The sequence below is a fragment of the Natrix helvetica genome, assembly GCF_964273705.1.
Source record: "Natrix helvetica genome assembly, chromosome: 1".
In the NCBI taxonomy this organism is placed as follows: domain Eukaryota; kingdom Metazoa; phylum Chordata; class Lepidosauria; order Squamata; family Natricidae; genus Natrix; species Natrix helvetica.
In genome coordinates, this window is record NC_138548.1 from 231,959,563 (window position 1) to 231,987,513 (window position 27,951).

Genomic DNA, 27,951 nt, shown 5'->3' on the forward strand with positions numbered 1-27,951 from the left:
CTGGCATGTATTTATGATCCCAGTTGCAGTGTCCCGGGATCATGCGATCACTTTTTGCGACCTCCTCACAAGCAAAATCAATGGGGAAGCCAGATTCATTTAACAACCATGTTACTAAACTAACTATAGCAACAATGGAGGCAAGAAAGGTTGTAAAATGGGGCAAAACTCACTTAACAACTGTCTTACCTAGCAACATATATTTTGTGTTTATCTTTGGGTTCATCTTTTAGTACCATGATGGCAAACCTATGGCGCACGGAGCCATTTCTGAGGGCATGCAATGTCACATGCGTGCCAGCTGATTTTTGGCCATTTTTCACCAAAAATCCCTGAAGCCTCCGGAGGGTGAAAAACAGCCCAACGTACAAACCTCCGGAGGGTGGCAGGGGAGGCCATTTTTGCCCTCCCCAGGCTCAAAAGAAAGCCATGTGCACATGCACGGGGCAGGGGGGAAATCACACGTGCATGTGCAGGGGGCATGGTACAGGGAGGCATTACATTATGGGAGTGGGCACGCGAGCACGCGCCATAGCACATGCGTGTATGCTTTTGGCACCCGAGGAGAAAAAGGTTCGCCATCACTGTTCTAGTATATGGAACAAATAAACATTTTGGAAAAGTGGGGTTTTTAACAGTGTCACTGAGTGAGACACTGTTGACCTCACGTACTCTCAAAGCTTCAGGCAATCTTAGAAAATCCCAACAAGCATAATGGGTTTTAACAGATCACATTTATTATTTGATCAGGCCCCTGTAACCGCATGATACCTGAATCTGCATAACCAACCTATTCCCCCGCTCCCCTCCCCACCTCAATCCAATTTAAAGCCTACATCAAATCAGTCAAGTCACCGCCCTGGGCATCTAATGCAATGAGTTGCAACTCATGAAAGCTTCTGCCTTTTAATTAAATGTGTTTTCACCAGAAATGGTGTTACCAGACTCCTCCTGATTTGTTTTGCCAGTGTGTTAATAAAACTACAAGAAAGTAGTTTACAACTGCAGGTCAGGAAGCGATTTCTGACTGCCAGCCAATGGAACAGGCGGTTACATATACTGTAAGTTGCCCAACGGCTGAAGATAATATCCAGAAAGTTGTTGGTCATCCATTACCAATGTCCTGGTGGAAGTTGGAAGAGAAAACCTCCAACCTTTTGAAGTGCTGTGGCTGAGCATAGAGGTGAACCTGGACTCCACATGTTGCCATTCCGACACCTTCCCATGACATCCCCCAGCTAACACATTGCCCTCAGGTTTTCATTTCGGCTAATTTCATTAGTTTGCCTGAATTGCCTTTATTGTGTAACACGAGCAGTATGATCGCTGATGAGCTTTTCTAGGGTAATCCCTTGGAGCACGGGTGTCAAAGTCACCATGTCATGTTGCCACCACATGACATTTCATGATGTTTTTCCCATTCGCGGAGCTGGGGTGGGTGTGGCTTACGTGTGACGCATCTGGTCCACGGGGCCGCCAGTTTGACATCCATGCTGGTGAAGTAGGAAAAGGGAAGGACACAGGCCAAGCACTTCAGTGTAGGAAACAGTTTATTATGCATAGGTTCAAACGTCACAAAATAGGACAATGTGTTTGAACCCCGAAAGGTTGACAAAAGCAGGGTTATATACCCCAAATTACGTGTACATTAACTGGGTGTTACATTTGACATATATGGTCCTAAGAGGAACTGGAAAATGCTTCATACAGATATTTGGTTACAGTTAATGATAGAAAAGAGAGTTACACACATCTCAAGAATTGTGCAGACCTTATCACATTCTAACTATTGCATTTGGGGAGGAAAGCAGAAGTGAACAACAGGATACATCCGTCTGGGTCTGCTCGGCTATAGATAAAAATACCATATGTCATCTCAGCAAACCCCTTCCCGGCAGAAGGAGGAACTATAGCCTTGACCAGGATTTCACCGGCCTTTAGTATTGCAGCTTGGCTTTTATGCCTGAACCAAAGTTATAGCCCATCTCACTGGAGTAAGTTAGCAATGAAGTTGTCTCGTATCTTTCTCTTGCCTGTGTCATCTCCATCTCCTTCCTTCCTTGTACCAGAACATTTATTTCTTGTTGAAATAGGGGTGTCCTCTTTCATCCGGGATAGACCTATTCCAACAACAGTGTACAGGGGATGAAAATTGGCAGATTCTCCTTGCACTATTGGTCTGTACCTGATGCCTATAGCAAGTCTATGATCTTGTTAAATAATGTATTTTTCTTTTGGCCACACAAGATTTGAAGTCACCTGGATGCCCTCAGCTTAATGCCCGGTCTTTGCAGGATATTTAGCAGCAATGCTGAGTGTCACAAGGGCACCACAAGGTCTTAAAAAGAAGATGCGCTGATTTAGGAAGCGGAAGTTAAAGACAAAGGCAGGTATAAAAAAAATGATGTTTTAATCCTATGAATTGAAACTTTCTTTAAAATGCCATTTATATTTCTAATATTCCCAAGTTCTTTTTACATGTTACATGTACATTACTTAGATTAATATCTGCTTTGGGCAGGAATTGGTCAGTTAGCTTCCTGTTCATCCAGCATGCCAAATCATGGTTTGATTATTTACAGATTACTGAATAAACTGTAATTAGCTGGAATCCACTTTTTCATCCTGGGAGATGTATTTCCTCCCTTTCCTCTGCTTGGGGACTAGGTTAATGCAGTTAATAATATCGCATAATGAATTATGACATGTATGCCCATGGAGATTCTCAAACATCCAGGTCACGGTTGTCCCAAAGATGCTTTTTCTAAAGAGCAAATGGATTTGCTTGTTTTTTTTCTTTGAAAACGTTTCACTTCACATCCAAAACCCAAATTGTTTCCCCCCCAAAAAAATTTTGCCTTTTGGAAAAAATGCATCTTTGGGAGACCTATGACATGGTCAACTAACTTTTTCAGAATCATGTTTCTAAATACTTTCAAAGCAGCTAAAGAGTAAAATTGGGGCTTAATGGTTTGCAGATATTTAAGACAACTAATTTGCCCTTAAAGCATCCAAGAGAGTCTGGCAGGAATAGGGGTCATGAAGGAACACTCTGCAAAGTTTTAAGTTTCTGTTTTGCCTTTCAACTTCCTCTCCAGAATAAAGTAGAAAACATATGCCCAAGATATTTTTGATTCTGTTGGCTCTGTTTTAAATTCTGTTGATTTGATCCTGTTGATTCTATTAATGTAACCTTGGAATAAACACAGAGCTAGTCCTTTCTCTTCTTGTCTAGTCCTATCTCAAAGGGTTAATATCCACTCCTGCAAGTCTGAAAGTATCTCTCACAGCCCTTGCTTTCACTCTTCCCAAATCTAGGAAGGGTTCTTTCTGAGGCTTCTCCACCTCATTTCTTTGGGCTCAGATGTCATTGATCAGATGTTTGTCTAGAGCCTGCAGCTGTTCCGTCTGTCTCCCAAGGCCATTCCACATACCAGTAGAGGAAGTCCTCACTTAGCAACTGCCTTGTACAGTGAGTGCAGTTGCAGTGGTGATGAAAAAAACAATTCGCATTTATGACCTTTGCAGATCTCTAAAACAAAGGAAAACCGTAGTAAGGTTCTAAGCACAGTTCCGGTTTCATTTAGCAACAACGTGACTTAACCACCGAGTTGATGGTCCCAACTATGGTCACTAAGCAAGGTCCATCCTTACACGCTCATGATGGAGGCAGCCCAGTTTTCCTGCCCAATGAGTTCAGGCAAAACTGTTGACGGAGAATTGAGCCCCATCTCAGATTGCAGACAAACAGCCACTCCTCAGTTTTACTCAGAGCGAAAGCTACAATGAGCAACCAAACATCTTCATAAACTTACATGACCTTCCCACCTCCCAGGCAGAGAGAGGGAGGTTGACCACCTCAGCTTTAGAGAAGTATCCACTAGTAGGGCAGATTGAGGTTTATCCTTGTTACTGTGCCTCTGCTTTCTTAGAAAGCTTCATGACCATGAAGTCCTCACTTCTGTCGTCCATTGTAAGAGAGCTCAGGGGTCTTGGCACTGGGCAGCAAAAGACTTAGTTCTTCAAACCCCCATAATCTGCTTAGAGCAGAAGTCAGAGCCTTTGGCTTCTGCCCACAGAGGACCCTATAGTTGTCAGGTATTAGGCAAGGGTGGGCTTCAAAAATTTCAGCAACGGGTTCACTGCCCCATTGCTGGGTGGGCATGGTCATGGTGGGTGTGGCTTACTCAGCCTCCTGCACCACAGGGAGAGGGCTTTTCACCCTCCCCAGGCTCTGGAGGTTTTCTTCGAGCCTCTGGGAGGGAGAATATTGCTTCCCCCGGGCTCTGGAGACTCTCCAGAGGCCCTCCAGAGACACCCCCCCCAAGAGGCCAGAAACAGCCCATTTCTTTCTACTTCCGGTAGGGCCATTTTTCCCCTAAGCTCCAGAGGCTTTTCTTGATTCTCTGGGAGGGCGGAAATTGCTTCCTCCAGGCTCCGGAGGCCCTCTGGAGGCTGGAAACAGGGCCGTTTCCAGACTTCCAGAACCTCTGGTAGGCATATTTCCCCCCCTCCCTGAGCCTCCTCGCGGGCCCTGGGAGGGGACAGGAGGGGTGGGGTGGGCAGGGCCAGCCAGGAGTGGGATTTGGGAGTTCGCCGAACAATGGAGACTCTTCACTAGAAGATCGCCCAAACCCATGCGAACCCCCAACAGCCCATCCCCGGTATTAGGCCATCAGGGATTTTTATGGAACTAGCTGGGCTAACAACTTCATTAAATCAGGAGGAACCATGGAAGAGGTAACACTGTCACCCCAGAAGACCGTATTAATGGCCCTGCTCTGTCCCCCCCCCCCTTATTTTGGTGCAAGGATGAGAAAACAGGGGAGGGGGAAAAAGGAAAATTAAGCTATTCATATTGTTCAGCTGAAGCATTTGGCAGCGGGGAAAACATTAAAACATGATCCATGTGGCTGCAGCTAGGAAAACAGCTTCCTGTTTAATATCAGAACAATTGGAACTGGGCAATCTCGTTTAAGAGACCTCGGCACTTTCCATCCCCTCGCCGGAAAATGTGTGACTGAGCCGAGAAATCAAAGGAGATTTGTGTCTACTGTTCTACCGCTCCCTGAAGCTCTTCTTTATGAAATTACATCGCAAAACAAAGGAGAGTGAGTTTGTACTGATATCATCTGTGGAAATTGGGCTCTTCAGTGTTGTTGTTTTTTCTCAGCACGCAGTAGTGATGATCATTTTATTTTGCTGTGGGCCAAAGGAAATGATCACCGATCATTGCAAATCTATCGGGGGAGGGGGCGAGTTAAACACTTAAGAGGGTGTGCTTGCGACCAACTGCACAGTTTGCAGGAATATTTGGGTGACTCTCCTAATGGGGAGATGAGCTGGCTTTGTGGAGGAAGTGAGATTACTTTTCATAAAATATCTCCTCTGGCAAAAGGACGAGAAGCAGTCGAGTGGCAGGTTGTCATCCACGATGCCTTTGCTGAAAATACAAACGCAACTGGCGTTTTATCTTATAAATTTTATTCCCATTCTCCCCATCAGGCTTTATTTCCCCCCCCCCCACAAAAATCAAAAGTGACCATATTCAAGTCTGTGATCATAAAGCACATTCGTTTCATTTATTGGATGAATTGCCCATCCTGCCATGATGCGATTACAGGACTGAACCAGTGGTGGGGTTCATTTTTTTTTACTACTGGTTCTGTGGGCGTGGCTTGGTGGGTGTGGCTTGATGGGTGTGGCAAAGGAAGGTTACTGCAAAATCCCCATTCCCTCCCATATAAGCTGGGACTCGGGAGGCAGAGAATAGATGGGGGCGGGGTCAGTCAGAGGTGGCGTTTGCCGGTTCTCCAAACTACTCAAAATTTCTGCTACCGGTTCTCCAGAACTGGTCAGAACCTGCTGAATACCACCTCTGGATTGGACTGATTCATAGAATCAAATGGCTGGAAGGGCCTTGGAGGTCCTCTAATCCAAAACCCTGCTCATGTCAGGAGATCTTATATTATCCCAGACAAATGGTTTTCCAACCCTTTCTTGAAAAACCTCTAGCGATGGAACACCCAAATTCTGGGAGGCAAGTGATTATCAATTAGTCCATTGATTAATTGCTCTCACTGTCAGGAAGTTTCTCCTTAGTTCCAAGTTTGACCTCCCTCTGATGAGCTTCCACCCATTGCTTCTTGTCCTGTTCTTGGGAATTATGAGGAATAAGTCAACCCCTTCATTTTTGTGATTACCGCTCAAGTATTGGAAGACAGCAATCATGTTACCCCTAATTATTCTCTTCATTAGGATAGACATACCTAGTTCCTTTAACTCAGGGCTCACAAACTTTAACTCAGGGGTGCTTAGATCTGGCCAGCGGGGTCACTCTGGATACGATGAAGGAACGGCCTGTGGTGTCTCTGCAAGCGAAAATGGAACTTGGGAGGGCTGCGTACAGCCCTCCCAAGCTCCGTTTTCAACTGTGATGGCCTCCTGCAACCCTCTGCCTGTGAAACCATAGCATGGGAGGGTCACATGTGGGCCGCCACAGGCACCCCCGACATGAGTGACATTGAGCTGGCCATGCCCATCCTGACCACGCCCCATCACACCCCCCTCCTAGGTCAAACACAACCCTGATGGGGCCCTCAATGAAATCTAAATTTGACACCCCTGCTTTAACTGTTCCTCACATAGTTTCTCCTGCAGCCCCCTTGTCATCTCAGTTGTTCTTTTCTGCCCTCTTTCTAGGATCTTAGCATCTTCTTTTTCATTGTGGTGACCAGAATTGGATGCAGTATTCCAAGTGTGGCCTCACCAGTACAGTATAAAGCGGTACTATCACTTCTCATGCTCTTGATGCTATTCTCTGTTGATGCAGCCTAGGTTTGCATTGACTTTTTTTTTTGGCAACTGCAGCACACTGCTGGCTCATACTTAAATGGTGGTTCACTAGGAAACCCAGATCCCTCCCACAGTTGCTACTGTTTAGCCAGGTACTGCCAATTCTATACCTTGCATTTGGTTTTTCCTGCCCAGGTGCAGAACCTTACCTTTCTAACCATTAAACTGCATCTGGTTAGCTAGGACCTAATGTTAAACTGACCAGATTTGAACCTAAAGAGCTGTGCAAACCTAGTTTTTTATTTACTACTGGCCAAGATTTCTTACTTGTAGGATTGTCAACTCTTGATAGGGTATGATTGGGCTATCAGAATTAGAGCATTTCTTAAGTAAACAATTATTGCTCTATAGACAATCAACAGAATAATGTATGCACAGAAGCTTATGCACAGATGCCAGGGGGAAAATACAATAAAATAGCACAACAACCATAATCATAATAAAAGAAGAACCACCCGTGATTTACACTACTGGTTCGGGTGAAGAGGTCCGAACCGACTGAATACCACCTCTGTTTTGTAGCATAGGGGTGAAATGAGGGGTCCTCAGTGTTCTCTTGCAGACGTTCCATTACCCAAATTAGGTAACCTAGATATCTAGTTTGTTTCATGAAAAGTCTGCAAGAAAACAACCAAGCTCAGAGAGCACCAAGGACCCCTCGCAAGGAGTTGTTTTGCCTTTCCCAATATACTAGATCAGTGGTTCTCAACCTTCCCAATGCCGCGACCCTTTAATACCGTTCTACATGTTGTGGTGACCCCCAACCATAAAATTGGTGTCTTGGTTCCTAAGACCATTGAAAATATGTGTTTGCCGATGGTCTTAGGCGACCCCTGTGAAAGGGTCATTCAATCCCCAGAGGGGTCCCGACCCACAGGTTGAGAACCACTGTACTAGATCCAAAGGAAATTGAATCTTGGCGAAATCAGGACAGATGGAAGGAATTTTTCCCCCTTACACTACACATACAGTATTTACATTTAGAATATTCTGCCATGAGATGTGGTGCTGGCTACCAGCTTCTCTGGTTTCAAAAAAGGGTTGGACCAATTCACAGATGACAAAGAGGATCAATTGCTATTTGCTTGGATGGCATTGCCTTTGAAGGGCATTTTCTGGGAGGCCAGAGGGGTTTCTTCTGTGGTTGGTTGGCCACCGAGAGAACAGATCACTGGACTATATGGGCCAATGGTATGATCTGCAGCACTCTGCTTATATTCAAACATAAAATTGCAAATATTTACACAATTAATATTAATGTATCTCTAATGGATGACTACCTCAATGAATCACTCCATAAATCACCAGGGGGATGGATATTCTCAGCTTCACTATTAATAAAAACCAGAACTTTGAATCCTATTAAAGCTATCCACCTTAAAAGTAAAGGTAAAGTTTCCCCTCGCACATAGTCATTCCCGACTCTAGGGGGCGGTGCTCATCTCCATTTCAAAGCCAAAGAGACAGCGCTGTCCTAAGATGTCTCTGTGGTCATGTGGCCTGCATGACTAAACGCTGAAGGTGCACAGAACGCTGTTACCTTCCCACCAAAGTTGACTCCTGTTTTTCTATTTGCATTTTTATATGCTTTTGAACTGCTAGGTTGGCAGAAGCTGGGACAAGTAATGAGAGCTGACGCTGTTACACGGCGCTAGGGATTCGAACTGCCGAGCTGCCGATCTTTCTGATCAACAAGCTCAGCGTCTTAGCCACTGAACCACCACATCCCTCCTTACCCCTGCCTTAATTATTTAAAAGTTGTGCCCCATCATACTAGTTAAGTCTTGCTCAGCCCAGCTTAGCCCAGTCCAGTCCAGTCTATTTCACATTGCCCATCGTTTTGATGGGGACAACAATGAAACTCTCTCATTTAGTTCTGATAGGTCTTTCAACAAACAGCTGTTGTATAGAATTAACACGTGATCCTCTATGACTGTATAAACCTGTTTATTCCAGACTGGCATCCTGCCAGGTTAGCATTCTACACAGGTGTTGATTAGGCAAATGCAACTGGAGTTTTAATTTGAAAGAAACACCATAAAGAAAAGCTGAAGCACCAACAGCTACCACCTCAAACCCAACACACAGGCACTGGGGATATCTTGCCTCCCAAATAGCCTGTCAAATGAATTTAATGGATGGAATACAAATTTATGCTCCTGAAGACAACTCCAGTTTGAAATTTGGAAAGATGCTGAAAAGCATTTTGCTAATGCAATATTAAGCAGAGTTATGATGGTTTAATCTCCAGGGGTTCAGCTGATCTATAAATGGCTGAAGAAGCACCCTGGTTTGCCAAACAGCCTGGGGATTTGAGTTTGTGAATATAAAGCATATTGTTCCACCTTAGGCAGCCGACTTCATCCACAGGAGGAGACGACACCAGGGAAGAGCCCTCCTGCGGTTCCCTCTGTCTGGCCCATCTGTTAGAGAAGATAGCACTCCTTGAACTTGCCTGCAACCTGAGGAGCTTTTTCTCCCCATTGTAGGGCTGATGTTTGATCCAGCTGTGGCTGCAGCTGTATTCAAATTGGGAAGAGGAGCAGTTTGGCATTTGCCACAGGAAGGCAACAGAAAGTCTTGGGAGGGCTCTCTTGGGTGGAAGCATGCCTGTGCTCTGCTATGAGGAAGAGGCAGCATCTGTGTCTTCCAAGTTTCATCGGATGACAAAGCTAATGATGATGTAATAGTGGAACATGGCTTATCAGGCATGTGGAGGGGGGTGGGTTAGAAGTGTTACAGATGGGATTCAAAGAATGTTACTTAGATCTGTGATGCTAGGGGCTGCCCAGAGAGGATGGATTAGATAGATACGAGATAATAAATGATTAGATAGATAGATAGATATAGATAGATAATAGATTATTATAAATAGATGATGATGATGATGATGATGATGATGATGATGATGATGATGATGATGATAGATTCGATAGATTAGATAGATAGATGTATAGATAGATAGATGATAGATAGATAGATAGATAGATAGATAGATAGATAGATAGATAGATAGATAGACAGATAATAGATTAGATAAATAGAAGATAGATGGTTATAAATAGGTGATGATGATGATGATAGATTAGATAGATAAATAGATAGATAGATAGATAGATAGATAGATAGATAGATGATAGATAGATAGATTAGACAGATAGATAGAAGATAGATGATTGTAAATTGGTGATGATTATGATGATGATAGATTAGATAGATGAGAGATAAATAGATAAAAGATAGATAGAAGATAGATATATTATGATAGTCAGAGATAGATGGATAGATAGATAGATAGATAGATAGATAGATAGATAGACAGACAGACAGACAGACATAAAGAGATGATAGATAATACATTAACATAGAATGTGTGCACACACAGAGGCTTGGATGGATGGATGGATGGATGGATGGATATAACACAGTGATTGATAAATAGGAAAGGAGACAGAATAGAAAGAGATAATTGTTATAGATAGATAGATAGATAGATAGATAGATAGATAGATAGATAGATAGATAGATAGATAGATAGATAGATAGAGGATATGTATATATATTCATATACATACATACATACATCATACATACATACATACATACATACATACATACATACATACATACATACATACATAAGATAGATATTGATAAACAGATTCAATCAGTAGTGTCCTGCATCTCCTAATAAGCTGCTTTTGAATTTGATTTGTGATATGGTAGGACAGTGTCAGTGGTAGGTTTGTGTATGTGGATGAGGCAGAGTAAACAGAGGCCTGGCCTTGTGTAAGCCTAAGGCTGCAGCATACTTTTTTCTTTGTAAGCTCCACTGAACACAGGGTGGTTTATTGCCAAGTGAGGGTAGACGTATCAAGGCTGGAAATAGCTATTTGGATTTCATCCCTTGCTTTCCTGCAGAAATCAAGGCAAATCAGAACATGACCTTATACTTTGCTTATCTTATTAAAAGAATATAATGATTGGCAAAGGAATGTCATCTCTACTTTATGCAAATATATACATAAGCTTAAGGGCAGGGAAATTCATTTAATGAATGTGTATCTGAAGCTATATTTTTTTGAAGAGCTGAGCTTCAGGAAAAATAATACATTCAGCTGGGAAAAATCATAACCGGCTACTCCAGGGGTGCCCAAACTTGGCTGGAGAATTCTGGGAGTTGAAGTTCACAAGTCTTAAAGTTGCCAAGTTTGGGCACCCCTGGGCTAGTCCATTTCCTTTGCCCAAGTCAGTACTCTGGCTCCAGTACAAACCTGAAACACAACCCCTCTTCTCATGAAATACCAGTTTATGTTCTAATTTTTAAATTAACATAATTTTTCTTGTAATGCTATAAGTTAAGCAATTCTGCTCTCTAAGGGAGAATGAAGGCCTGTGATCCTGGACAGTGTAAACATGTTCAAATCAATGAAATTTAATCCCTTTTTTGTTATGTGGATTTAGGGACAATGAAACTTTTTTTTCCAGGCTAAGATTTCTATTTGGAAAGCACCATCCCTCTTTCCTTATGTAGGGATAATATCTGTGTAAGTTCACAACAAAGAATGTCTCTGTGTCAAGGAGATTTTTTTTTTTTAATAAATATGGATTGATTGAAAAGGAAATAAAGTAGGGATATTTGTTATCTGGTTGACCTGGAAAAAGATAAGATAACACACTGCACAATAAGTATCCATTGCATTGCCCCTTAATGATTATTTAATAGTTACTGTAAGAACCTCGGTGGCATGGTGGTTAGAGGGCAGTACCGCAGGCTTCTTCTGCTTCCTGCAATTTGGCAGTTCGAATCTCACCAGACTCAAGGTTGACTCAGCCTTCCATCCTTCCGAGGTTGGTAAAATGAGGACCCAGATTGTTGGGGACAATAGGCTGACTCTGTAAACTGCTTAGAGAGGGCTGGAAACCACTGTAAAGCAGAATATAAGTCTAAGTGCTATTGCTATTTTTGAAAAGCTTATATTTTTCTTATAGGATAGTCTACTTCCTGTTCTAATGAATACAGGTAATCCTTGACTTGTGACCACAATTCAGCCCCAAAATTTCCATTGCCAAGTGAGACAGTTGTCAAGTGAGTTTTGCCCCATTCAACGACCTTTCTTGCCACAATTGTTAAGTAACTCGTTTACTGTTGTTAAATTAGTAACACGGTTGTTAAGTGAATCTGGCTTTCCCATTGACTTTGCTTGCCAAAAGCTTGCAAAAGGTGATCGTATACGGCACTGCAACCGCCATAAATATGAACCAGATGCCAAGCAGTTGGATTTTAACCACATGGCCATGGGACTACTGCAAGTGAGAAAAACGGCCATAAGTCCCTTTTTTCAGTGCCACTGTACTTTCAAACAGTCACTAAATGAATAGTTGCAAGTCAAGGACTACCTACATTGATGTGCTACTAAAACACGTATTATTGTATCTACCTGCCTTTGGCTTGGTCACTGGTTGCTATGTTATTGTACACTATACACTATAAAATACTTATATACATTAGAATATACATTAGCTGGAAGACGTGGCTGTCATTCTAAGTCCTGCAATCAGGCTTCTCACTCACTCATCTTCTGTCCTTTGCAGAGCACTGGGATTCCCCATTGGAGAGGATTAAGGTGGGAACAGGCATGGCCTCTTCCTGGTGTTCATAGATAGGGTGGATTAATTGTCTATCTATGTCAGGGGTGTCCAAACTTGGGAACTTTTAGACTTGTGGACTTCAAAGTCCACAAGTCTTAAAGTTCCCAAGTTTGGACACCCCTGAACAATGTAGAGCAGGGGTCCTCAAACTTTTTAAACAGGAGGCCAATTCATGGTCCCTCAGACTGTTGGGAGAGAAGACCGGCTAGGTGGGCATGGCTAAGAGGTCATGTGACTGGGTGGGCGTGGTCAATTTAACAGTCCATTAAACAATGCACACAAATTAAACTTTAATTTGTTTTGCTCCTGGGGGTGTTTTATTTGCTTTTGTTTGCATGCTGCTCTTTTGGTTGACTTTTCTTTTTACTAGATCGTTTTTTCAGTTGTTTAGGAGTCTAGCAGTTCACTTCAGCAAACTCAGTTTTGCAGCAATTCTTCTCAGTCCCAAGGAACTTACAATTGACAAGTCTCTCTCTGTCTCTCTCTTTCGGTCTTTCTCTGTCTCTGTCTCTCTCTGTCTCTTTGTCTCTCTCTCTCTCTACCTCTTTCTGTCTGTCTGTCTCTCTGTCTCTTTCTTTCTCTCTCTCTCTCTCTCTTTCTGTCTCTCTCTCTTTCTCTATCTATCTTCGCGAGGTGGGGGAGGCAAAAAGCGGGCCATCTCTGTGCCCCATTTTCACCTCCCCCACCTCCAGAATGTCTCTGCAGGCCAAAATTCTTTGCCTTACCTTTCCGTTCCAGCCCTCGGGGCTTGCAAAGGTAAGTCCAGTGCTCGGCCGAAGGGTGAGTAGGGGGGATGTGGGTGGGGCAGCCTCATGCGGCCCGTGGGCCATAGTTTGAGGGCCCATGGTGCAGAGGATGGCTGAGATGAAAGGAATGCTGTTAAGCAAATTGTTAAGAAAGACTAAAAGAGTCTAAATAACACCTCAGCCCTGAGAAAGGAGAAACTCTGAAAAAAGAGACTCCACATTGGCCCTGTATGATGTAAGAGGAGAGAGAGGGACACTCTGTCAAACTTTCAAAATTCTGTTATTATATCTGATACCAGTATGTATCTATCTCTCCCTCCCCCCCTCTCTCTGTCTCTCTCTGTCTCTCTCTGTCTCTCTATATGTCTGTCTGTCTGTCTGTCTGTCTGTCTGTCTGTCTGTCTGTCTGTCTTCCTAGATTTTCATGGGTGTAGGTATGCTGTTCTTGTTGTACTCAGGTCTTTTCCCGTGCAAGATTGAGATTGTCTTGGCAACGCTTCAGGATGGTGTTTTTGCTTAAAGTGTGGTCGGAGCTGCCATCTTTCTATAAATCTTGGTGGTGGTGGGAGTGCTGGCTTTGTTTCAGTAAGTGGATTGATTGGCTGTGTGGTTATATCATGATTGGTAGATTGGTGCTGATTGGTGCTGGCTGTGTGTCCGTTGTTGTTTTGTGTTGTAACGACCTGGATGGTGGGTGGGGCTCGTTTGTTGACTAGGGCAGGTTTCCAGATGCCTGGTAGGCGGGAGGTATCGTCACATTTATTCATGTTGTTGTGGTGTTTCTCTATTTTGATAGCTTCCATAATTATTCTCTTATTGAAGTGTTCAGTTTTGGAGATTAATTTGGTTCCTTCAAAATTAATTTCATGTCCCGTAGCTTTAAGGTGCTGGAAAAGGGAGGAAGTTTTTTTTTCTTACTGCAGTCTTGTGTTCTGCGATGCGTGCATTTATTCTCCTGTTCGTTTGTTTATATATATACATATACATACCGTATACACGTGTGTGTGTAATCTCTCTCTCTCTGTCCATCTATCTGTCTATCTATCCGTATCTATCCGTATCTATCCGTATCTATCTATCTATCTATCTATCTATCTATCTATCTATCTATCATCTATCTATCATCTCTCTGTCTCTGTCTCTGTCTCTCTGTCTCTCTGTCTCTCTCTCTCTATATGTGTGTGTGTGTGTGTGTGTCTGTCTGTCTGTCTATCTATCTATCTTGTATCTATCATTTATCTATATCTATCATCCATCTATTACCTGTCTATCTACCTTCTGATTAACCAATCTATTTATTTCATGCATCATCCATCCATCCATCCATCCATCCATCCATCCATCCATCCATCCATAAATCCATCCATCTTCTGTGTGTGCACACATTCCATGCTAAGCATCCTCACTGTGTGATCACATTAATCTACTTTAATGTTACAGGATGAATCTAAAGCTCATAAACTGCAGAGGTCTTAATAAAGCAGATTCCTAACAGTGCAGCTGGAGTGTATTTGGTGCCTCTGATGTATGTCAGCCATGTACCTGCACGGGGGAGGGTGGGAGAGTCAAGAAAAGCAATTCACAGCCCTCCGTTGCCTTTCAAATCTGCTCAGTAAACAAAGAGGCAATTATAGAGATGGTGAATTAACTATGAGCCGCGTGACTGGAATTGATGGCGCCTAACAAACATTGGTCTGCTGGGGAGGGAGGGGATTCTTAGAGACCGATTTGATGCGTTTTCCTGGAATTTTAGTACAAGGGATTGTAAATAACAACACTGCTTTTTTTGGATTTTCCTGTCATCCAAGACTCTTTGGAAACTCACATTTCTTCAGATTGGCAGATCCCGCCATTTGTTACTCGCCACAATTATCTTTTATTATTTTTATAGTGCTCTCAAGACACTTAGTGCTTTGCAAAATTAAATTAAAGGGCTGAAAGCTTTGCAATCATCTGCTTGCTTCCCTGCTAACAAATGGCAAGCATTCAATTTGTCTTTAGACTCGCTTTCTCTTGATAATCACAGGCGCTCGGGATGGGAAAAGGCAATGCTCTGGAAGATAAATAGGAACTCCTGTGGTTCTCTCCAAGCTGTGTTGGGAAACAATTAAAATGTTCCAGCCTCCGGCCATACAGGCTGTCACAGAATCCCAGGTACCCAGGTGTTTGTTGTGAAAACTCTTCAGCGGTTTTCTTTGTAGTTCTCGTTACAAGAGGATGGGGCCACTGTGAACGAGCCATATCCACCTTGATTTATAGAGTCATTCAGCTCCAGTCATTGCTGCTCAATTTATTTGCTCGGCTTTGACAAAACACCTTTTCTTGCAGCCACCTTTCCCTTTCTGTGCAATTAATAATTACCATATCGTGGCGAGCGCTTTCAACCGCTTGACATGTTATGTGTTTCAACTCCATGTTAATATTAAGAATCATAATAAATAACCAAAGCATCGTTCAGTGCGGTACAAATAATTCTTGACATGTGACGGAATGATTGATTCATAGACTGGTACCATGTTTCCCAGAAAATAAGACCGTGTCTTATTTTCTTTTGATCCTCCCAAAATAAGCACTTGACCTTACTTTTGGGAAGGTCTTATTACTTTCGAGGTGCAGGAGGCGGCGAGCGTGGTCACCTCATGGCTGCTGCTGAGTTGCAATATTTTCAGGGAGGGCTTATTTTTGGGGGAGGGAGTATTTTAGCGCATGCGCTCAAAAGCCCGATTGGGCTTATTATCCAGGGAGGTCTTATTTTCAGGGAAACAGGGTAGATTCTCAGGCAAGTGTGTAGATTGGAGAGTGGGGGCCACAAGCAACAGGTCCTAGATTTGCACTGATAGTTTCCGTTCTGAGCTATGAGAATATACAGTGATTTTCCTTGGGACTTCCTTGGTACCATTTCCCAGGCCCTGGGAAATAGTACCTTAGTTTAGCAGCCCACAATTTTTGAGGGCCAGGGACCAGTTCTGTGAAAAGCGGTTTTTCAGCAAACCAAGGGTATGTGGTTTCGTGTGCTGCCTGCATGCCATGCGTATGTGGATGGGGCTTCACTCACTTCCGTGGCCCAGTTTCTGGCTATTGTGGCTTGTTGGCTGCTGACCCCTCCAGGAGTCGAATCAGAGGTGTGGGAGTCAGGGTCAGCATCAAATCAATCTTCGAGCTCTGAGGGGGAAGAGGGAATGGAGCTGGCACAGAGAGAGAGAGACAGAGGCAGAGCCTGGGCCATCTGTCAGCCCTCAGTTGGAGAGTCAACAGCCCCCAGGTCTGGAGGTGGCTGATGAGGAAGAGGAGGAACAGCTGGTTCCAGTGCTTGACTTGCAAATATGCAGAAGGCAGAGGAGAGGAGAACAGTGGAAATCTGTGGGCTGATCCTTGAGAAGGAAGAGCCCCTGCTGTTAGCAAAGCCCCACCCTAGCTCTGGAGATAAAAGGCAGGAGGCAGAGATGAATAGATATGGCAGACAATTTGTTACCCTGAGCTGAGAGAGAAACTTTTTGCTGGGGCTTCTGGCACTCCTAATAAAGGGATCATTGATTTAACTTCAGAGGTCTTGTCGTATTTGGGGAGCTGGGTCAGAACACTGGCGGGCTGTGGACAGTGCCGGTCACTAACCATGGGGTCGGGGGATCCTTGCCTTAGTTACTTTCTTGGGTTCTTTCTCAGGGATGCTTGTTACTCCCTTAAGGTTTATAGAGGAGGGAGAAAGAAGTATGAGAGGATCTCTTCAGGTTGGACATTTGGCTACTGCTAGGAGCACTAGCAAAGCAGGACTCATCAGTTCAACTTCAAGCAAGGCTGGAGAAATCCCCCCACAGACCACTATTGTAGGGTCAGTACAGGTAATCCTCGACTTACAATAGTTCATTTAGCGACTGTTGAAAGTTACAGTGACACTGAAAAAAGTTATTTATGACTGTTTTTCACACTTACGATCATTGTAGCATCCCCATGGTCATGTGATCAAAATTGGAATGCTTGGCAATTGGCATTGGTTGCACTATTTGTAACCTTCCTAGAAGGCTTCTGACAAGCAAAGTCAATTGGGAAAGCCATATTTGCTTAATGACCACATTATTCACTTAACAACTACAGTGAGTCGCTTAACGACTATGACAAAAAAGATGGGAAAATGGGAGGGGGAATTCACTTAACAACTGCCTTCCTTAGCAACAGAAATTTTGGGTTCAATTGTGGTTGTAAATTGAGGACTACCTGTAAAGACAATAAGAGAGATGGACCAACTTTTGTTGGACTAAGACCATTTTCTCACTTGTCCCTCACTAAAAACCAGCTTATAACTCCTATTTTTTGCCATAAACTGATGATGATGACTTTCTCAATCTATGTTTATGACAGTTTAAATTATCCACAGCCGGTTTGGTCTAGTGGTTAAGGCACCAGATCAGAAACCAGGAGACGGTGAATTTTTCGTCCTGCCTTAAACAGTAATGCTATTCTATTTTCTTCGCTACCGGTTCGGTATAAGATTTTTTTTATTTTTGAATAAACACAGACAAACAAAACACAAAAAATACCACAAAACCATCTTCCATTACAGGTTGTAGAAAGTGTGCCAATTGGTTACAATTTTTTTTTCGTGTATTCCTTCCACAGTCATCACCTATAATTCATATCATGTTATATATTTTAAATCAAATATATTTATATATATTACTATCATCATACATCAATCTTCATTTGACTATAATTGTTTTAACGTCCTTTTATAGAAAATATTCCAAAATTTAAAGAAAAACCACATAATGGCAGTCCGTTAACTGTTTCCATTATCATCCGGTAACATTACATCTATATGACATGTTCTAAATAAAAAAATGATTATATTTAATAACAAAGTTTCTAGACCTCCTTTCTTAATCACTGTTTACAATTTATATCCAATTTCCTTTTATCAAACCAGTACACATATATACGTTATTTTAACTAACTTTGACTTTTTAATTATAAACTTTCACACTTAACAGAATTTCTAAACTTCTTTTAGTAGTCACCATTTGCAATTTATATCACATTTCCTCTTATCAAACCAATACATATGTATACATTGTTATCATTATCAATTATTTATCTAACTATATCAATTATTACTTCATTTTTTACATAATGCTCTAAATTTAACTAAATTTGACTATTTTTTTATTATAAGCTTTCATATATCAACCTGTGTCTTTCCAGTAATAGTGCAGTCTTATGTCTTTTGCCATTTGTGGGAATAGTCTTCTGGATGTTTCCTTAATAAGATTTGTATGGACTTCTCTTCGCAACTTGTTGCTTGTTGCATACCTTATATAATCTCGAAACCCTCCATTTGCTTCTTTAATCAGCTTATCTTTGGTTATCAATAATGCTTCTGACAAAATTTCTCTCCTTAGATCCATCAATTCTTCTCTTTCTTCTTCTTCTATACCTTGAAATCTGAGGTAGAGCTCCTGTCCATCTATCTCCCCTTTCCATGTTCCACTCTTTCCATTTCCAACCACGCTCAGTTCACTGTTGGTATCAACAATTATCTTGTCTCTTTGTTCATTTTTCCCTTCAATTTGTAGGACTCTAGCCTCCACTTTTTCCATTTGATGAACATCTTCAATTTTTCCATCAAATTTTAGTGTTTTACAATCTATGTTTTCCAATCTCTTCTCAATTCTCTCTGTTACTGCTAATAATTTTTGAATTTCAAACATAATCTTTTGCAATGTTAAGGTATCTTTTTGATACTGTGCCATTCTTCCAACTGGTAAACACTGCCACTCTAGCTTTCAAAACTTTTTATTAGATTTGACACAAGTTCATTTATAATCTTTCAAAACAAGGCTTTGTTTTCACTTCTCTCCAGCTGCCAATGAAGCTCCCAAAGTGTACCTTTATAAACAACCCATGCTTATCACTCTCTATAAATAAGCTGAAGAACCTTGAAGTGCAAAGTCAAAATGATCAAAGCAGAAAAAAAGGGCAATCTTTCCAGGACTCAAGGCTCCATCCTCCAAGTGGCAGTGTTACTTCCTTTCCCTCTGATATTATAACCCTCTTTGTATTCCTTTTATATCTTCTTTATATTCCAGACTTAAAAGAAACAAATTCTTAAGTGAAGCAAAATAGGGGAAAAAAACCAATCCAAACCAGTATTATAAAAATAAAGAAAAAGATTTTAAGCCATAGATAAAAAAAGAAGTAGTAGAAGAAAAACTAATCCGTTAACTTTAAAAAATAGGAAATATTTGCAAAAATTCCATCCATAAAAGAAAATTTAAAAAGGATAACACACTGTCCAATGTAGCTTAATTTCGTCGCTTATTTTCTTCTGTTTCTAAATTTAATTTAGCTTTAATTTTGTTTTTGGGCAGTCTCTTTTATAACAATAAGATTTCCTCAACAGATGGACACACTTTCTCTTTCTGCTTTCCTCCCATTCCGGAGCTGTCCCAACTTCAGCAGCTTTTGGCTGCGCTTTTGTCGCCAGCAAGAAGAGATTCTTTTGGATCAATCAGGGACTTTGCGATGTCCCTGAGATCAGCAAGACGTACTCTTCACTGTCACCATCTCTTCGGGACGGTTTAGGTCCAGAAGGACCACCCAGTGGCAAAAGTATCGACTGCGATCTCGGAGTTCCGAGATCGCACGTTGTGTCGTTTTGACGTCAGCTCCTGTCTAACGCGCAGACGTGCCTTGATGACATCTGGGTGGGTGGGTGGAGCCTCACACTGCTGCCACTACCGGTTTACTAGAACCGGTGCGAACCGGCAGTATACCACCTCTGGCCTTTGGTATGAAAACCGGCGGGGTGACTTTGAGCCAGTCGCTTTCTCAGCCCAGGCCACCTCCCAGTGTTGTTGTTGTGTAGGGAAAATAGGAGGAGGAAGGTCATCTTGGATATGTTTGGTACTTTGAGTTGTTTATCAAAATAATAAAAGCGAGATACAAATAAATAAAAACAACCCTGGCGTTTCCAATTCTTAAGCAGAATTTTGCCTCTTGCCTGCTTCACTGTCCAGTTGAAGTAGTCAGGGCTTGAGTTCTTCTTGGCAACTCTTAGCCCCCTTAGACTCCTTTGACTGCTGAGCATCACCCTCCAGGTCCAAAGAAACTGAACACCGACTTCTGCAAAGGCACCTGCACTTCAGGCTCCTTGTCAACATATATTTATAGTCTGGGCTTATTAAGAAAGTTACTCAAGGTTCTGCCAGTTTTGTTTATTACTAGGTCAAATTGGGATTGCAGCTGCTGTGAGTGTTCTAGTCAGGGGTGGGTTCCTGCCAGTGCTGATACCGGTTCGGTGCCTGAAAAATTTTGTGTGTGTGCGCTTGCTTTGCTCATATGCGCGCTGGATACATGCTCTGCTCGTGTACGCATTTGCACTTAAAAAGGTCTGTGCATGTGCACCCCATTAAAAAAGGGTGGAAATTACATTTTTTCAATGAAAATTGTTTGGCGCATGTGCAGAACAGAAAATAAAGATGGCAGTGGCCAGGTTAGAACCGGTACGGTCATGTGTCTGCCTGAGTTACTACCTATTCAGAAGAACCGGGCCAAACCAGCAGAAACTCACCTCTGGTTCTGGTCCTCCGGCCCTCCAGAAGCTTTGTACATACTACTTACTGTTTTTATTATGTTTATGTTCTGTGAGGCTTCCTAGAGGAGCGCTATAGCTATTGCCTTGCCTGGGCAAAGTGTGGACCAGACTTGTTTCCCCAGGCCAGTAATCGGCAAATCGTGGCTCGCAAGCCACATGCGGCTCTTTGGCCCCTCTCCTGCGGCTCCCTGCTGACCCAATCGCGCAATCTGCTCTTCCCCCCCCCCCCGAGAAGGCATGAGCCTCTCGCCTGCTTTTGTGATTCCGCATCCTTCACAGGCAACTCAGTGTCGGGAAGAGCTCCAACCCTTGTGCTGATTTCTTGCCCACGCATGCGCGCAAGCAAAATACCCTCCTGGGCCAGGATCAAGGCGGAGGGTACAACGACTCTCCTCCCGCTGTTGCCACTGCACAATTAGGTGAGTAACTGGGTATGCAGTGCAGGGGAGCCACGCTGCGCAGGAGACTCCTCAGCACCAGACTCAGGTCAGCACCAGCCGTGGTCCCGTTCGTGTTGGCTCAGGAAGGAGGGGAATGGGGAGCAGCAGCAGCAGCTGGTTGGGTGTAGGGAGGGAAGAGCTCCAGCTCTCCTGCACTGCACAGGGCTCTCCTTGCACAGGGCTCTGGAACTCTTCCCTCTCTGCATCCAGAGACGGTTGCTGCAGCTCCTTCCTGAGCCAACATGAAGGGGATCGTGGCTGGTGCTGACCTGAGTCTGGCGCTGAGGAGTCTTCTGCACAGCGTGGCTCTCCTGCGCAGCGTAGCCAGCTGCTCACTTCTCAGTGGCGGCAGTGGAAGAAGTTGCTGTCCCCCTCGCCGTGATCCCGGCCCAGGAGGGTATTTTGCTTGCACACGCAAGAAAGAGATGAAAGAGAAAAGGAGAGAATGAGAGAGAGAGAGAGAGAGAAAGAGAAATGAAAGAGAGCTGGAAGGAGAGAATGGGAGAGAGGGAAAAGAGAGGGAAACAAATCAGGGGAAGGAAAGGAAGAGGAAGAAGAAGAAAGAAAGAAAGAAAGAAAGAAAGAAAGAAAGAAAGAAAGAAAGAAAGAAAGAAAGACTAACTTTCTCAGACCTATGATGAAAGCAATGACAAGCTAGATCTCTTGCCAAGGAAACTGGAAGCAATTCTGATTTAAAAAAAAAAGAAAATAACAAAGATGGCAAAAAATGTATCTGAAAATAAGATTATTTATAATATTGGATAACGTATTATATTGTCAAACTCAAAAGAAATCAAAATATATATCCTATTGCTGTTAGTACAATCTTGCCAGCTTCTATCAACTTCACTATGAAAAGATTACAAATTACAGAGAAGCAATTTCCTACAATTAATAAATTTATTTTGGATTTGCTATCGTATTCAATAAGAAAGAAAGAAAAAGAAAGAGGGAAAGGGAAGGAAAGAAAGAAGGAAGGAAGAAGAGAAAGGGAGAGGAAAAATAGAGAAAAAGAGAAAAGAGAGGGAGGGGAGAGAAGAGAGAGAGACCCTATTCCCAAAGAAAACACTGAGCCATGAAACCTGGGTAAGCATGAATGGGGGGGGGATGTCATGTGACTGGGTGGGAATGATATTGAGTTGGCCACACCCACCCAGGTTTTGTGGCTCCCGGTGTTTTTTCTTTCTTTGGGAAACGGATCCAAATGGCTCTTTGAGTGTTTAAGATTGCCGACCCCTGCCCCAGGCGATCTGTGCAATGCAATGCAGTGGTCCAGACTTACTTAGCTGCCCCTTCATACAAAGCTGCCCCCTGAATGAAGGTTGCAGCATCTTGCAATCATATGAGTGTGATTTGTGACTTCTCCAGCTGGTTTCCAACAATAGCAAGAGCAAGAGCAGACTTATATACCGCTTCACAGTGCTTTACAGCCCTCTCCAAGCACTTTACAGAATCAGCATATTGCCCCAACAATCTAGGTCCTCATTTTACCAACCTTGGCAGGATGGGACGCTGAGTCAACCTTGAGCCGGGTGAGATTCGAACTGCCGAATTGCAAGCAGTTAGCAGTCAACAGAAGTAGCCTGCAGTACTGCACTCTAACCATTGCACCATCACACTTCTTCAAGGACAATTGGGAGATTGCTTAATGACTGTGTCTGGTCATAGGATAACTCACTTTATGGCCTTCCTGACTTAGGATGGAAATTCCAATCCCAATTCTGGTCATAAGAGGAGGACTCCCTGTAGATATTAGTGAGCTCCACCAACAGAGAGAGCGAGAAGGAAGAGGTTTTCATTGCAAAAGTATTAGTTGATGAGGGTGTGATACTGAAAAAACTTGAGTGTGGACCAGAGGTGGTATTCTACCAATTCGGACCGGTTCGCCTGAACTGGTAGCAGAAATCGCATGTGCCCCCCCTCCTTTGCGGCTCTATGGCATCCCATTTAGGCCCCCTTTTTAGCCAAAAGCGCATGCGAGGAATGTGAGCATGTGTGCTCGAATTTGCAAACCGGTAGGGAAGGTAAGTGAATACCACCTCTGATGTGGACCTAAATGTTTTGGCCAAGACAAAGATAAGCATGTTAAGAAAAGGCAATTTCCCTTGATGGAAAATTGGGCTATGCCATGGAGTGATACATAAAGCCATACATGAAGCGATCACTGAATGGTAGAATTCTAGTTTCAAAGGAAGAGAACATGACATATGAAGGTAGGTGAAGAAGTTGCACAATGCAAGAATTTTTTCTTGAAAATAATTAAGAATGCATAATATATGTAGTCCTTCAATTACAACCATTCACTTTACGACTGTTCGAAGTTTCAACGGCGGCACTTATGACTGTTTTTCACACTTATTGTAGCATCCCTATTGTAACATGATCAAAATTCATTTGCTTGGCAATTGGCATGTACTTATGACAGTTGCAGTGTCCTGGGGTGATGGGATCAGCTTTTGCAACTTTCTGACAAGCAAAGACAATGGGGGGGGGGGAAGGCAGATTCACTTAACAACTGTGTTACTCACTTAACAACTGTGGTGAATCCTTTAAAAACGGTGGCAAGAAAGATCGTAAAATGGGGCAACACTTGCTAACTTTTTCATTTAGCAACAGAAATTTTGGCTCTAGTTGTGGTTGTAAGTCAAGGATATTTGTTAAAATCTGCACCCACATTGAGTAGAATGTTGAATAAACCCAAATGCAAATAAATAAATAAACCCCACCCCAGTAATTTTTTACTTGAAGTAGTTTGACAGGGGCAGCAAATTGTAGTGAATGAAAATGCACTTGTTAACTATTATTTTAAACGTATTGGCTGCCCAATTCCAATGGACTCTGGGCTACGGAAAATATCAAAACAGCTAAAAAATTGAATCATGCAGAACGCCCAGATTTAAATAATTGATTGGACAACAAAAGCGACAAAACAAAACAAGTGCCAGGGCAGAAACAACATCAACCCACCAGGCCTAGGCCCAAAGTCATGTTTTTCGAGGCCTTCTGGCCCTCCAGGTGAGAGGGTGTCCTCTTTATCTCTAGGGGAACGCTGTTCCAGAGGGTGGGGGCTGCATCTCCTCAGTTGGCGCCAGGGGATAAGGTTCAATGGAAGGGACTTGGAGTACATTCACTCTGCTGGAACGTCCTGGGCAGGCTGCACCGGTTGGAGATAAGTGGTCTCTCAGCTATCAGGTTTTCTCCACAACCATTGAAAGAACCAGAAATAGCACGAGATGTCTAATGGCTTCTTCCCTCCCTCTCCCTTCCCTTCCCTTGGCAAAAATGTGAAAGCAATCTGGCAGTGATCTCACCCATCGCTATCTCCCTCCGAGATGTCTCCTCTCAAGATAGAACATGGCAGCAGGAGTGGCCTCCTGGGAGGCTGGAGCCTCTTAGTTTTGGGCCCCCTGGCAGAGGCTGCTCCTTGGGAAGTTCTTCCAAATTCATTCTACCTTCCTAGCAAGTTGCTGATCCTGCTGAAAGCTTTAGTGAGTCACCGGGACTCTTTCCCCCCCTCTCATGTTCGTGATAGCGAAAAATGAATGGTAGGAGTCCTCTGGCAGGGGCACAGATTGACAGAGGGCTGCAGCTGCCCTCAGCTATTGCAAGCAAAGCAAAAAAGCTGGCTGGAGGTAGGGGTTTCACCCTGCATAGTGGGAGGCTGAAAGGAATAGGAATTCCATTCCTTGTCATCAGATTCCACTTGTAAATAGCAATAGCACTTAGACTTATATACCGCTTCCTTGTGCTTTTACAGCCCTCTCTAAGCGGTTTACAGAGTCAGCAATTGCCCCCAACAATCTGGGTCCTCATTTTACCCACCTTGGAAGGATGGAAGGCTGAGTCAACCGTGAGCCTGGTAAGATTCGATCTGCCAAATTGCAGGCAGCCGGCAGTCAGCAGAAGTAGCCTGCAGTAATGCACTCTAACCACTGCACCATCATGGCTCATGCCCCCTTGCTGCCTCGTTGTTGTTTTTTAAAATGATTTTATTGCTTTTAACTTTGCAAGGTACCTGATGTTTAACGATGGTTCAAAGTTACGGCACTTCTGGGAAAAGCGACTTATGACCTGTACTTGCACTTACGAGAGTCAGAACGCGCTCCCCCCTCAGGGTCACATGATCAATGATTCAAGTGCTTGGCAACCAGCTCGCATTTATGACTGACTGATCGCAGCATCCTGTGGTCAGTTGATCGTGATTTCTGACCTAGTTTGCTGATTCTCAACAAAAACAAAAACAAAAAAACCCTGCGCTGATTCATAAAAATTGTCATAAAATCAGGTCCGATTGATTTTACGACGGCAATGACTTATAACCAAAAATAAAGAAATCCCTGTCTCAGCTGTGATTTTAATTCTAGCACTACCTGCATGGTGACTCCATCTAATTAGCCTACTGTATCATGTTCCCAATGCAGAATTCATACTCAAGTAGCCTTTATTTTCTCTGCCTTGAAACCACACTTCCAGTTTAGCAGAATGGAAAAGACCCCCCTCCTCCCAATCCCATTTCTTTCTGAAACCAAACCAGCAATACAAATACCCAAAGGAGTAGCTGGAGAGTGAGCTCTCTTCCTGGCATCCAAACCCTTGCAAATAATAATCAAAACCAAATCTATGTATCAGCCACGCACAATATGATTCAAATCCAATCCTGGAGCCTCTAGGCTTTGAAGTGTGCAGAATCTATTGAAATCTCGATCAATTACGTGAGAAACATGGAGGTAATTTTTCCAGAACTTTTCTTTTCAACTCACAATCACATCCTGAGGTGGAACGCCAATAATCTATTAGGTCTGGGACTGCCCATTCTCTCTGGGGGTTTTTTAAACGCATTTTCCCTCCTGGATAAAACCAGCAGGAAATAGCAGGGAAAAAATCATGCCTGTAGTAGGAAGTAGCCCTATAATTTATGCCAAGAGAGACAGAACCTCAAAGAAGGGAGAACCATCAGCTCAGGGGGTTAACCTGAAAGCAAAACTCATGTCCAAACCACACACCTGTCACGGGGCTGAGGGATCAGCGCAACCAACGTACCTCCTGGCAGGCTTATGGGCCCACAGCCGTGTTCCTTCTCCATCTTGTTTTCCTCAATGTAGATCCGTTTGATACAGAGCCTCCATAACCCAAAGTGAGCCGTCTCACAGGTAGTGTTGTATTCCTCCACCTTAGGATTCAGCACAGCCCAATAGTCGGTCACCACTGCCGTGAACATCAAGGCAACCCCTATCAGAATAATAGCAAAGGTCACCCGGACTTTGAGAGCCTTGCCTTCGGTCATGGCTGGAAAACGTAGGGTAGAAAGAGGGGCTAGGCGCTGCTTTTGCCCCTCTGGCAAGGAGCACCAAGAGTTGCCGGAGGCGTCTCCCAAAAGGCTTGGCGTAGCTAAGCATGTTCAAATGTCATTCCTGCTATCTCAGAGGGGAGGGGGTTGTGGGCTGGGGAAAGACGGGTAATCGGCTACTGGTACACCTGTTGGGATCCATCAGATGACGGGACTGGCTTGGACTGAGGAAGTGCTATTAATGTATAGAAGGGCTGTTCAAATTACAGGGTAGGTAGGGAATTCCAAAGTCAGATGTGAAGCACAACTGTGTGCAGAGAAATTATTCCCTTCACCATGCTCCTTCTGCCCCAGTTTGCATGAGGCTGTGGTTGTGTGCATACTCTTCAAGAATAGTTATGAATGCTATCTGCTTGTTACAGCAGAACTGGAAATGTCTCTCCTATTCTCCAGCTAAGTCAAATCAAGAAAAGCTGGGTTGTCTTTCTAGACTTAAATGTTGGCTTGTGTGTGTGGTCGCTTTCGGATATAAGCAGTCTGTTTTGGCTGCTCACACAGAGTGGTGAGAAGCTGGAATGAACATTAGGAATTCACCAGTTACTGCTTAGTTTTTTGTCTCGTCCCAGTACATTGTGTCCTCAAAAGAAGCTTTTGATTTTTCTTACTGAATAATAGTTTGCCAACGGGAACTGGGAAGGGATGAGAGAATGAATGGCTTTCACTCACTGGCTTTCATGCCCAAGCGAGGTCTAGAACTCCCAATCTCCTGTTTTCTAAGTCAGCACCTAGAATAGTTTTTTCTAAGACCACACATCTTTAAATGGCTAAGGTTGGAAACCACTGATCTAGAATGTTGTTATTGTTCCGGTACACAAAAGAAAATGCAGCAAGACTGCAGAAACTATTCTGCAGAATGTATAGATGCATTAAATGTGCCTGTGAAAATGTTTTTTAGAATTCTGGGGGGGAAAAGGGTACAAGATGAGCAACATTTGACCAGCACAGTGTGACTTCATGCTGAGTAGGAAGTATGTAGGCCAGTAAGTATGTTTTCTCTTCAGCAAATCACTGAGGAACAGATGAATGTGAGGAACGCTACGGCACGATTTTTGACCCAGTAAAATATATATATATATAAAGAAATGAATAGGCTTATTTATATGTTATCTTTATTGCTTTATTAGATAGATCCGTGATGGTGAACCTATGGCAAGTGTGCCACAGGTGGCACACAGAGCCATTTGTTAGGGCACGAGAGGCATTGCCCTGTCAGCTCCAGCACGCATGCACGCACTGGTCAGCTGACTTCGGCCTTCTTTTGAGGCCGCTTTTCGCCCTCTGGAGGTTTCCTTGAAGTCTCTGGAGCACTAAAAACCGGCCCTA

General features: G+C 43.2%; 1 protein-coding gene across 1 annotated transcript in view; it reads right to left on the minus strand.

Annotated features, from left to right (window-relative positions):
- CACNG1 (calcium voltage-gated channel auxiliary subunit gamma 1) overlaps positions 1-26,643 on the minus strand; it is a 38,156-nt gene extending 11,513 nt beyond the window's left edge. Inside the window, exon 1 of the mRNA XM_081934409.1 lies at positions 26,322-26,643. Coding sequence (XP_081790535.1) covers positions 26,322-26,565 — 244 coding nt within the window. The 5' untranslated portion in view covers positions 26,566-26,643. The remainder of the gene's footprint in view (positions 1-26,321) is intronic.
- Between the last annotated feature and the right edge of the window lie 1,308 nt (positions 26,644-27,951).